Source organism: Piliocolobus tephrosceles, chromosome 1, assembly GCF_002776525.5.
Source record: "Piliocolobus tephrosceles isolate RC106 chromosome 1, ASM277652v3, whole genome shotgun sequence".
NCBI classification, from domain to species: Eukaryota; Metazoa; Chordata; class Mammalia; order Primates; family Cercopithecidae; genus Piliocolobus; species Piliocolobus tephrosceles.
The window spans coordinates 189,190,597-189,202,946 of record NC_045434.1 but is presented as its reverse complement, the minus strand read 5'-3'; the positions used below and the strand labels follow the sequence as shown (position 1 = coordinate 189,202,946).

Here is a 12,350-nt window from a genome sequence, read left to right as displayed (position 1 = left end):
TTTTTTTTTTGAGATGGAGTCTCGCTCTGTCGCCCAGGCTGGAGTGCAGTGGCCAGATCTCAGCTCACTACAAGCTCTGCCTCCCGGGTTTACGCCATTCTCCTGCCTCAGCCTCCCGAGTAGCTGGGACTACAGGCACCCGCCACCTCGCCTGGCTAGTTTTTTGTATTTTTTAGTAGAGACGGGGTTTCACCGTGTTAGCCAGGATAGTCTCGATCTCCTGACCTCGTCATCCGCCTGTCTCGGCCTCCCAAAGTGCTGGGATTACAGGCTTGAGCCACCGCACCCGGCCAACAACACGTACTTTTATCTTATTTTAAAATTCCAGCTAATTTCTTTTTTTGAGACAAGATCTCACTCTGTTGTCCAGGCTGGAGTGCAGTGGCATGATCATAGCTTACTGTTACTTTGAACTTCTGGGCTCAAGTGATACTTCTGCCTCAGCCTCCTGAGTAGTTGGGGGTACAGGCATGTGCCGTCATACCTGGTTAATTTTATTTATTTATTTATTTATTTATTTATTTATTTATTTATTTATTTATTATAGAGGTGAGGGTCTTGCTGTGTTGCCCAGGCTGGTCTTGAACCCTTGGGGTCAAGTGATTTCCCTGCCTCAGCCTCCCAAAATGCTAGAATTACAGGCATGAGCCACTGCACCCAGTCTCCATCTGTGTTTCTTTGCCCTTTAAAAAATTTTTATTTTAAAAATAGCTTTGTCTTTCAGCAGAGATATTTAGAGCAATTGCATTTGGTGTTATGATTTTATCTTTTTTTCCTGTTTTTATGCTTCCCTTTGCCTTTTAATATACAACTTGGTAACTTTGATCTCTCTTTGATCACTTAAAAAGTAAGCAACCTATTTTTGATGCTTATGGGTTATTTTTTAATGTTACACAAATTTTACATAATTTATCTCTGTGGATCAAAAATGTTTTAAACAGTGGCACTCTCATTGAAACACTTGGATAGCCACCGTGTGTTCAACAGACACATTTGGTGGTATAAATGCTGATCTACCTACCGAACTCACTCTGATGGCTTTCTCATCCTACTTCAAGTCATTTTGGATCTTAAAAGAGCCTGTTAGCCTCTGGACCACAGTTATACTCAGAATACCAAAGCGGGTCTTACTGAATTGATGAGTGGGAATTTTGGCTATTTGTGTGTAGGAACTGGAATTGTATACAGAAGAGACCAGGCCCTTAAAGACAGGGGAAGAATCTCAGAGCTTCCAGCCGCAGCCAGTGGATCCCTGGCCTGAGGGGCAGTCCCAGAAGAAGGGGGTGAAGAATACGTGCCCTGACCTTCCCAATCATCTGAATGCCAAGATGGCACCACAGCCTTTGAAAGAGAGTGGTGAGTACGAGAATCTGAGAACATTAGGGAATGAGGCCTTCTGCAGGGCAGAGGAATGGGAGGTGAGGAAAGGTGCATGGGGAAGAAGGATGTGCAGAATTCATGGTAAGGGATAGGCTGCAGTGTGGTGGGCACACTTACTGAGAAGTAAGCAAGCATCGTAAAGAGGCTGTGGCTATCGGTGATGCCAGCATGCTCCACTGTAGCTGGAGTCCTGCAGCAGGTGCAGGCTGGGACAGGAGTGGGTGGTGACCACAGGAGGTCAGGGCTGGCCTCTCCCACATGGCACACCACTCACAGCAGCTTAGGAGCTACACACTCTAGAAGGGAAATAAAGGGGAAGTCTGCACTGGCCATAGGGATAGCCCCAGCTTGATCCAAGTGTGACTTTTGGAAAGCCAATCTCAGAGGGAGGTGATTTTTTGGGAACCAGAGCTTGGGTTTCAGAGACTTTTTCTTTTCCTCAGCTGTCCTCACTCCCCGAGTCCCTACTCTCCCAAAGATGGGGAGCGCTGGAGATTGGGAGGTGACAGCTGAGTCCCAGGTAAGCTGCTATTCGTTCTTCCTTTCCTGTCATTGCTGCTCCTGTGCTCTTGCCCACCCAGTGTTCCTCCTCTCTCTCCATGACCTCTGCTCAGCAAAAGGGCATGAGGCCCAGGGTGTTAGCCTTTGCCCTTCACCCCCAGTCTGCTACGCCCCAAACATCCCCAAACACATGTATGTACCAAACGGCCATCCTGCTCCTTATGATGCCAGCTTCACACATGGTATCCCTCTGTTCCCATCATCTTTCCTGGGGCCTGCTAGGGTTCCTAGGCTGTTGTCAAAGATCAGTGATGTTTGGGGTCCTTGTCTTGTGCATCTCGTAGGAAGCCCTGGGCCCTGGCAAACATGCTGAGAAGGAGCTCTGTAAAGAACCCCCAGGAGACGACTGTGGGAACAGCGTGTACCTGGGTAAGGAGATGTGCCCTCTGAAGGTGATGTTGTCATGCTTCTGATACACTCAGTTCCCAAAGAGGGTTTTGCCACTCCTTTAAGAATCATGGCTCTGCAGTCTCTGGAATTTCAGACATAGGAAGAAGACTTGCCCTTTGTAGCCAGCACTCTCATGACAGGGATGGAGGCTGCCTGGAGATGGGGTGGCAGGATGGCTTCCAAGAGCCTGCCCTCTCTGGGCATATTACCTTCCTTACCTCAGTCCATTCACCACAGACCAGAGGCCAGGCCTGGCCTGCTGTCTCAGAAATCTGATTTTTTTCAGCATTGTAAATAGGATCTCTCTCTCAGGCAGACTTCAGTGAACTAAACCCATGAGACCAATGAATTAAACCCAGAAGGAATAAATGTCACAGAGCCCAAAATACCTGAAGCCCATATAACCAGCACAGACTCCTTTCTCTGTGGGCACTCCTATGTAGCAAGCCAAATAATAGGGAGCTGTTTCCCTGTGGAGCCCGGGATCACTGTGCGGGGAGTTAGACACGTGAATAGCTGTAATAGAAGAGACTCTGATAGGCGTGACTCATGGTAAGTTTAGATACCGGAAGCTTACTGGCTACTTGCTTGACAGTGGAACCCCTTTTTACACATGATATCTGGAGGAAATAGTGTTCAAAGGAACAGACTTTGGGAAATGCTGAATTAGATTGTCCTTATGGCTTTCTAAACCCTTTTCATCTAGTTTCCTTCCAGTATTTATTTTAATTAGAGGCTTCCTATTTTGTTAGGGCTGGGAGCTGTTGAGATAGCAGTCCTTTGAACATAGCTAACTTTTAAAAGTAAGGAAATTTATTTTCTCACATTATTAGAAGTCCTGAGGAGGACATGCTGCAACCACAGTACAGATTAGCTGAGCAATGTCCTAGTGGGTCTTTGCTCTTCTTTCTGTCTGCCATCCTCAGTGTTAGCTCCATATTAAAGCTGTTTTGTTTCATGGTCAAAAGATAGATGCTGGTGGTGGCAATGGATGCCTAGCAGGACAGAGACTCACTAACACACTCACACAGACACACACACACACACACATCCCTTTCCTCCAGCTGTGGAGTTCAGTCTGATTGGGCCAGTTTAGGTCATGTGTCCATCTGTGGACCAATGAGTCACTCTTATATGATGTTTCATGTTTCATAACAACAACAACAACAACCAAATGAACAAAGCAAACAGGTCACTTAACGTTTCTCATATGGTGGTCGTGTCACCTCTTCTCTCTCCCTATTCCTGCAGACATTTTATTGGATCAGCATGGGATTTTCTTGTCAGCCTCTTGCAAGGAAAAGATAGAAGTTTCAGGGAGATTTTGGACAAACATGCTGCTCAGCAGACTGTTTCTACTCTGTCATCTCTCTTCTTCCTTTTGTAGGAGTTCCAGTTTCAAAACCAAGTATCACCTCCGAGAAAGAGCAAGGACCAGAGTTTTGGGGTCTGAGTCTTACAAATTCTGGGAAAAGGAGCACTGCAGCTTACAGCCTGGATAATGAGCCAGCTCAGGCATTGACCTGGAGGGAGTCAAGAGCCTGGGAGGAACAATACCAGTGGGATGTGGAGGACATGAAGGTATCAGGTGTTCACTGGGGCTATGAGGAGACCAAGACTTTCCTGGCAATTTTAAGCGAATCTCCTTTCTCTGAAAAGCTCCGGACTTGTCACCAGAATCGCCAGGTATATCGGGCCATAGCAGAGCGGCTAAGGGCAAGGGGCTTCCTGCGGACACTGGAGCAATGTCGCTATAGGGTCAAAAACCTCCTACGGAATTACCGGAAAGCTAAGAGCAGCCACCCACCAGGTACCTGCCCCTTCTATGAGGAGCTGGAGGCCCTGGTCAGGGCTCGGACAGCCATCAGAGCCACAGATGGCCCAGGAGAGGCCGTGGCACTCCCCAGGCTCGGGGATAGTGATGCAGAGATGGATGAACAGGAGGAAGGGGGCTGGGAGCCTGAAGAAATGGCAGAAGACTGTAATGGTGCTGACCTGGTCACTGATGAGTCTACCCAGGGGCCCAGGATTGCAGGGGCCCCAGCCCTGTTCCAGAGCCGTATTGGTAAGAACATCGGGGTTTAGTCAGATTCAGATTCCAACCCTCCTACCAGCTAGACTGCTATTCCCTGAGGTCAGGGCACAGGCTGCAAGTCTGGATTGAAGCCACTAGAGTGAAGAGCTACGTTCTTTAGGTCATCCTCAAACTCCAACTCTCTTTTCCCGTGACCAAGTCTCTTTGCTAAAGTCTTCTTAGTTATAGAAGGAAACATTTTTAAAGCCTTAAGGGGCCTCAAAGAGTGAATCTGGTATTTCCAAAAGTGTGTCACTGGTAGTATGGGATGATCATCGACGTTACATGAATGAACTTGAAATTCTTGTATTTATATATTTCTCTTAATTTGTGTGAGTGCATCAACCTGTGATTTCACAGATAGCATATTTAGGTAAAGAGTGATGGCGAGTGAAATATTGAACAGATAATGGCAGAAATCGTGACAGCATAGACTTGAATAATCAATGTCTGGGAAACACCCAGTCATTGTAAAGGTGCAAACATGGAAGTCCAAGAGATGAGGTGTCTTATAGACATACAGGTAGGAGCAGAGCCCGGATCAGAGCCCGTGGCTCCTGCCTGCTGGTTTTACATGGTTGCCTTCCTGGGGTACATCACTTTCCTGCGGAGGAGCTGAGACTAGACCACCTCCTTTTCATTCCTCTGCAAAGGAGGAAAGTGTGTCCTCATTTGGCCTTTCTTGCAAGACTATTTGAAATTCATTTATGTCTCTAATCTTTAGGAATTCTCAGTTTTCATGTTTTATTAAAAGGAGAATTTATGGCCAGGTGCTCACGCCTGTAATCCCAGCACTTTGGGAGGCTGATGCGGGCGGATCATGAGGTCAGGAAATCAAGACTATCCTGGCCAACATGGTGAAATCCCTTCTCTACTAAAAAAAAATACAAAAATTAGCTGGGTGTGGTGGCGCACATCTGTAATCCCCAGCTACTCAGGAGGCTGAGGCAGGAGAATTGCTTGAACCCAGGAGGTGGAGATCGCAGTGAGCCGAGATTGCATCACTGCACTCTACCCTGGCAACAAAGTGAGACTCCATCTCAAAAAAAAAAAAAAGAATTTATAAAATAAATAGAGGACAGGTATTGAGTGAATATGGGGAAAATCACATGCATCCTGATTACAGGCTTTTCCCTGAACTAATCAGCAAAGCCAAGGGCATGGGATCACCTGATATAACTGATATAATATAACTACCTAAGTCCTCACCTTCAGCCAAGACTTGAAGTGTTAGTAGAATCTCTTAGAAGAGAGTGAGGGTGGGAAGCTCTGGCTGACTGTTCTAGCATGCCCCTGAGAAGCAAAGGGATATTGCCCAGGTACCTGGATAGTTTCTGACATGCCTATGTTCTAGGTATTTCGAAGGGCAGGTGACTCTATTCTCTGATGACCTAGGCACATCTCATTAAGTCTCACAGTTCTCAACTCTTCACTCCTGACAGCAGGTGTGCACTGGGGCTATGAGGAGACCAAGGCCTTCCTGGCAATTCTCAGTGAGTCCCCATTCTCGGAAAAGCTTCGCACCTGTCACCAGAACAGCCAGGTGTACCGGGCCATCGCAGAGCGGCTGTGTGCTCTGGGCTTCTTGCGGACACTGGAGCAGTGTCGCTACAGATTCAAAAACCTCCTTCGAAGCTACCGGAAAGCCAAGAGCAGTCACCCACCAGGGACATGTCCTTTCTATGAGGAGCTGGACTCACTGATGAGGGCTCGGACTGCAGTCACGTCCATGGGTACTGTCCGGGAGGCTGCAGGTCTCCCTAGGTGTGGGCAGAGCAGTGCTGAGACTGATGCCCAGGAGGCCTGGGGTGAGGTGGCCAATGAAGATGCTGTCAAACCTCCAACCTTGTGTCCTAAAGCCCCAGACATGGGTAAGCCTAGAGTAATTGGATGTTCTCAAAATCCGTGGGCATGTGGAGAGAGTGAAGAAGCCAGGCTCATTACCTTTTGTCTCTTTACTAAAAGAGAGAATGGCATTGAATAGGAAAAAGTATTTCTGCTTTGCTTAGATTATCCAGTCTTAAGCTTTGTGTGAATCAGTCAGTCAGTCAGTCAGTCAGTCATTCTATCTTTTACTAGGTATATCTGGGCAGTTAGAGACTTTATTCAATCCAGTATGACACAGGATATATGGAATGTACTAGAAGAAGGAGGTGTTCATGATTGAGTACTAAGATAGAGGAGTTTTCCAGGGAAACAGGTTGGCTATAGCTGCTGGGCTGAGCCCCATGGCTCACTTGGTGGTGTCACCATGTCCCAGAGTCCATTCCTCAGCTCTGCAGGACAGAAACATTTGTATGTACCAAAACTTGATCAATTTCATGTTAGTCACATTTATAAGATGTGAGATATAAGATATAAGAATCAAATTCATGTTAGCCAAATTCACAGATGTACGATACAGACACACACCCACACACACATATGCTAACTAATGAGTGAAAAAAACTGCATTTCTGTCCATTTTTTCAGGTTTTGAAATGAGGCATGAGGATGAAGACCAGATTTCAGAGCAGGACATTTTTGAGGATTTGCCTGGAGCCTTATCAAAATGTCCTACAGAAGCTGTTTGCCAACCTCTTGACTGGGGAGAAGATAGTGAAAATGAAAATGAAGATGAAGGGCAGTGGGGAAATCCCTCACAGGAACGGTGGCAAGAAAGTTCTTCTGAAGAGGACTTAGAAAAACTTATTGACCATCAAGGCCTGTACCTTGCAGAGAAATCCTACAAGTGTGACACATGCATGAAGAGCTTCAGTCGGAGCTCCCACTTCATCGCCCACCAGCGAATCCACACAGGTGAGAAGCCCTACAAATGCCTTGAATGTGGAAAAAACTTTAGTGACCGCTCTAACCTCAATACCCATCAGAGAATCCACACTGGAGAGAAGCCCTATAAATGTCTTGAATGTGGGAAAAGCTTTAGTGACCACTCTAATCTCATCACTCACCAGAGAATCCACACAGGGGAAAAGCCCTATAAATGTGGAGAATGTTGGAAAAGCTTCAACCAGAGCTCAAACCTTCTGAAACATCAGAGAATCCACTTGGGAGGAAATCCTGACCCGTGTAGTGAGCCCGGGGGAGACTTTTCCCAAAGCCCATCTTTTAGTGCTCACTGGAGGAATTCTACAGAGGAGACGTCTCCTGAACAACCTCAAAGTATCAATAAGGACTTGAATTCTCCTGGACCACACAGCACAAACTCAGGGGAGAAACTTTATCAGTGTTCTGAATGTGGAAGAAGCTTCTCTAAGAGCTCTGCCCTCATTAGTCACCAAAGAATCCATACAGGAGAGAAACCATATGAATGTGCCGAATGTGGGAAAAGCTTCAGTAAGAGCTCCACCCTGGCCAACCACCAGCGCACCCACACCGGAGAGAAGCCGTATAAATGTGTGGACTGTGGGAAGTGCTTCAGTGAGCGCTCCAAGCTCATCACACACCAGAGAGTACACACAGGAGAGAAGCCCTACAAATGCCTTGAGTGTGGAAAATTCTTCCGTGACCGTTCTAACCTCATTACTCACCAGAGGATTCATACGGGAGAGAAGCCGTATAAGTGCAGAGAGTGTGGAAAATGCTTTAACCAGAGCTCCAGTCTTATTATTCACCAGAGAATCCACACAGGGGAGAAGCCCTACAAGTGCACAGAGTGTGGCAAAGACTTCAACAACAGTTCCCACTTCAGTGCTCACCGGAGAACCCACGCAGGAGGGAAGGCATCGTAGGGGACAGTTTCCCCAACAACAAAAGAGGACTCAGTGTGTATATCTTATATCATAAGATGTATGCTAGAGAGAAACTTTCCAATTTTTAAGCTTGGTGTGTACCCAGGGAAGTTATCTAGGTATAAACCAGGTAATTTGGAAGTGAATTACAAATACTAAGGATCCAGATTTGAAGGCACTTTGCTTAAGTGTAATTTGTTTTTCTTCTGTAAAGACCCACACGGAATCCTCAGACTGTCCTTGTATTTGCTGTCATGTAAGAGCTATGTCAGTATTTGAGCCAAACTGGCTACTTAGGAGATTAGAGTTAAATCAGTGGTCCTGAGCAGTGATTCCAAGCTCTCACTGTGCCTTCACGCTGTCCATGTGTAATCCACCCCATCAGCAGTGGTTCTCGTACTTTCTCAGTGGGGACATATCCTTGGGAGAATGTTGAGACTCTGGTGAGAGAGGAGTTGGCCTAGAGCAGGCCACTGTGAGCTCAGCACAGAGTAGGAAGAACAGTGACATCATTACAAAATCATTAATAGCAGCAATAGCTGGTGTTTATTGAGCTGTTGCTCTTTGGCAAGCTCTGTGCTAAGAACTTTGTATACATCATCTCATTTAATCTTCACAACAGCCCCAGGAGATAACTACTAACTTTCTCCCCATTTCCTAGAGGCTTGGGAAATTAAGTAACTTGCACTGGTCACACATCTGTAAGTGGGAGAGGCAGGATTCAACAGATCTGTCTGTCTTGAGTCTGTCGTGCTCTTATTGCTATACTGAATTCCCGTTCATGTTAGGTAACTTAGGGGCCAGCATCTCAATGCACTTTGTAGACCACATTTCCTGTTACAAAATTTCTACATTTTGAAGTTTTTAAACAAATATGGAAATTGAGAATCCCTAAGGATTAAAGGACTTGGGATATTCAGAATTGGTGAAATGATTTGAGCAAGGATGAGCTATTATCAAAATACTTGATGCGAGTTTCCATCTTCTCAATAATATGGGTGAGAGATATAGGTGGGTTGAGGTTAGGAAGAATATGTGGCCTAAGTAATTTTTCTTCCAATAAGATACTGCTTTGGCTAAGGAAATGGGATCTAAGAGCTCTTTTTCTCAGGGGTCAGTCCTGCTTCTTGCCATGCTTGACTGATCATAGGTTAACCCTAACAGAAGCCTGGGGTCCCCACATTTTTGTCTGTCTGGCCTTTTCTTTTGGCAAGCAGAAGCTTTGTTCTTGGTCCCTATGCCAAGACTGAGGTGGAAGGTGCTGGTGTGTATGGTCATCTACTGAGAGGGCCTTGACCACTGTTCTACGTTCCAGGTTCTTGGCACAGTTTTTCCCTGAGCCATCCTGTCCCAGGCCTGCCCAGGGCTTTCTGTATGTTGGCCCTTCACACTCGCCTCCCACATGGACAGGCTAAATTAGAAAGCTTCACATAGGATAGTTTTAGCATTTGCAGCACTTTGGCCTCCAGAGTTTCTCCTTAGAAGGGTTTAAAACTGTTGACCAAGGACTTTAGTTTCCACAGGACTTTAAAGGAAAATCCCCCTCCTGCCATCCTCTTATGACACTGGGATGTGTTCATAACCTGCTTGTTTCATGGACTGGGGAAGTACCTATCAGATAGTGGATGTGAAGCAGCCTTGAAGAACATAGCTTTTATTAACACACGAGGAAGCCGGTGGAGAGATTTGCTACTCCCACAGAGTGAGATCCCTTCTTAACCCCTTCCCCTGCTTCAGAACCTCCCTTCCCAAGAACCAGCCCCACTAGGATCACCGTCAACTCCCTCCCAGTTTACCTTTCCTGGCCCACGTTCTGTCTGCAGGGCAGGGGTCATGGGATGAACCCTGGGTAGAAGTCAGCAGATGTCAGTAACTGCAGTAATACAGTGATACTGTCTAGTAATGTGAGCTGAGAGGAAGGATCCTGAGGTGAGGGAGTTCCAGGGAAAGGCACTGTTGTATGGAATAGCATGAATTCAGGGTGGGGGTGTATGATGGGAGGTTGGGAACAGGGAGCTGATATTAGAGGGGTGCTGGGGCAAGGTCACTGAGTACCTTACATATAAATGGAGTGTCAACACCAGGGCTGGGGCAGTGTTTCAGATGTGCATGGTTGAAATCTGACAGCTGAATGGAACTTGGATATGCTGCAATTAGGATGGCCTGTTGGGACACTGTTGTGTTATTTCAGCTAAAGGCTAGGGTCTAAACTAGAGCAGTGGTGACACTGAGGAGGAGGGAATGAATGGGAGAGGTCTCAGGCAGATGGGAGGACATCAGAGGAAAGCTAGAATGCCTTTGGTGACGGGGTAGAGCATGTCCTCATTCAGAATTGGGAGCACAAGGAGGAGAGGCTGATAAAGCAGGAGGGCAGAAGATGAGAAGTTTAGTTTGGGATATCTAGAACTTGAGGTGCTTAAGGGAAATCATGGTGATGCTATGCCTCTGGATGTCAGCTAGAAGCTAGGGGAGAGGTTAGGACTAGAGATCTGTGTATACAGAGTAGTTAAACTAATGAGAAAGGAAGAATTTCAGATTCAAGTATTGGGGCTAGGACAGAGCTACTTGATAGTGCTGAATGGAGAGGAAGATGGCCCTCAAAGGAGATCTAGACCACTCCCAACTCCCACCCCCCACCATCATTTTTTGGACCCTGTCTTCCTTGTAACTGACCCCTGAATTCTTCATTGTAGCCCCGAGTTTTCTGGAGCGCTCACTGTGGAAGCCAGGCTGAGCTCTATGTGGATGTGAGGTGATAGTCCTCTCTCCACTTGGTCACTCTTTCCCCTGGGCTTGGTAGTGTGTTAGTGTCTCATGTCTTTAGAGAAGAGTTTTGATGTTTATTATCTGCCATTCTTGTCTCATGAATCTTAATTGAGGTTCAGTCATGAAAGCAAGGCCGGTGTGGGCCAGGAGAGAAAATGGCCCAGGTGGTCCCTTCCTCCTTGTCTACCCGACTTCCTTTGGAAAAAGCACTCTTTCAGGGGGCCGCAGTGTTCCAGGCCTGACCCTCCAGTAGGTCTGTACTGCTCACATAAACTGACATCTGGTTTTAGCCACCCTGAGCTTTGCTAGCGTGAGTCTGCTCTTGGGAGTCTGTAGCATGGGTGGACAGTTTCTCAGCCTTCCTGGCCACAGGTCAGACCCTGGTTATGGAAAACCAAACCAGCAAATGCTGCCCTGGGAGGGTGTTACATCATGTGAGCTGCTAAAGGCAGGATTGTCTCCCCAGATGGCTGCCTCCCTTGATTTCTTCACCCTCCACCCCAAGAAGGGCATTAGCTCCTCTGAAGTGACCAAAAGGTACCTAAAGGACCTTAGGCCTCCCATTCCCCAGACCCCCAGGAGGCAGCAGACCCAAAGGTAGGGGCAGGGAAAGGAGGGGCCAAGACTTTTTCAGATACTGGGTTTTTTCTTAGGCCTTGACCTCAGCAGCTGAACTCATGGTCATGGCTGCCTCGGCCTTATTGTCCCCTGTGGCCTCCTCCCAGAAGCAGTGTAAAGCAGCTAGGCTCCCTCCATGCTAAATAGTTTAGTTAGGAGCTCTGGCTAGTCCTTCCTGCCTCAGCCTGTTCTGGGGCCCCCAGTGGGCATAGCTGTCTGCTTTCAGGCTGCAGAAAATTGAGTCACTTTCTGAAGGGGAGTAACACCCTTTGGGGACAGGGGTGCAGTTTTGAAGTAATGAAGGCAGTGATGTCTGGAGTGGGTATGGGCGTTGCAGGTGAACTTGCCTCACCCAGGCTATTCTGGGTCTTTGTACTCCAGAGTTCTGTCCTGGGCTTGCTTCTTCATTCACTCTGTTTCCCTTTCGTTTGTTTTCTTTCTCTCTTTTCTTCTATGTAGATGCTAATGACTTCCAGATCTGTCTCCTGCTGTGGCCTCTCCTCTTAGGAGCCCAGCTGTCTGCCAACCAGCTGTGCTTGGGTGACTCCTGGGCCTCTCAAAGCCCCCGTGTCTACCATCACCCATCATGGGGCTCTTGGCCTACCCATCCAGCACATGCACTGATGTACACACTCAGTGGCTCCCACCCAGCATCCCCTGCACATGCCTGGAGAGACCTACCCATTCGGACTCATCCTGGACTCGGTTCTGCCAATACTTTCTTCCTTCTAAGAGCATTTCCAGTTGGGCTGGGGTTACCCAGCTGCCTGAGTGGTCTCTTTCTGAATGGAGTCAATATCTAAAGTCAAAATTAATCATTCAAAATATTC

The 12,350-nt window shown here is 47.1% G+C and overlaps 1 protein-coding gene across 4 annotated transcripts in view; it reads left to right on the top strand.

The window, feature by feature from the left end:
- ZSCAN20 (zinc finger and SCAN domain containing 20) overlaps positions 1-9,165 on the top strand; it is a 23,597-nt gene extending 14,432 nt beyond the window's left edge. For 3 of the 4 annotated variants that reach the window (XM_023232317.1, XM_026457231.1, XM_023232318.1), the window contains exons 3-8: positions 1,170-1,356; positions 1,824-1,900; positions 2,226-2,310; positions 3,719-4,396; positions 5,848-6,276; positions 6,878-9,165. In XM_023232317.1, the coding sequence (XP_023088085.1) occupies positions 1,170-1,356; positions 1,824-1,900; positions 2,226-2,310; positions 3,719-4,396; positions 5,848-6,276; positions 6,878-8,136 (2,715 nt within the window). In that variant the 3' untranslated portion in view covers positions 8,137-9,165. The remainder of the gene's footprint in view (positions 1-1,169; positions 1,357-1,823; positions 1,901-2,225; positions 2,311-3,718; positions 4,397-5,847; positions 6,277-6,877) is intronic. The other variant, XM_023232320.1, reaches the window with a different exon arrangement.
- The last annotated feature ends 3,185 nt before the right edge of the window (positions 9,166-12,350 follow it).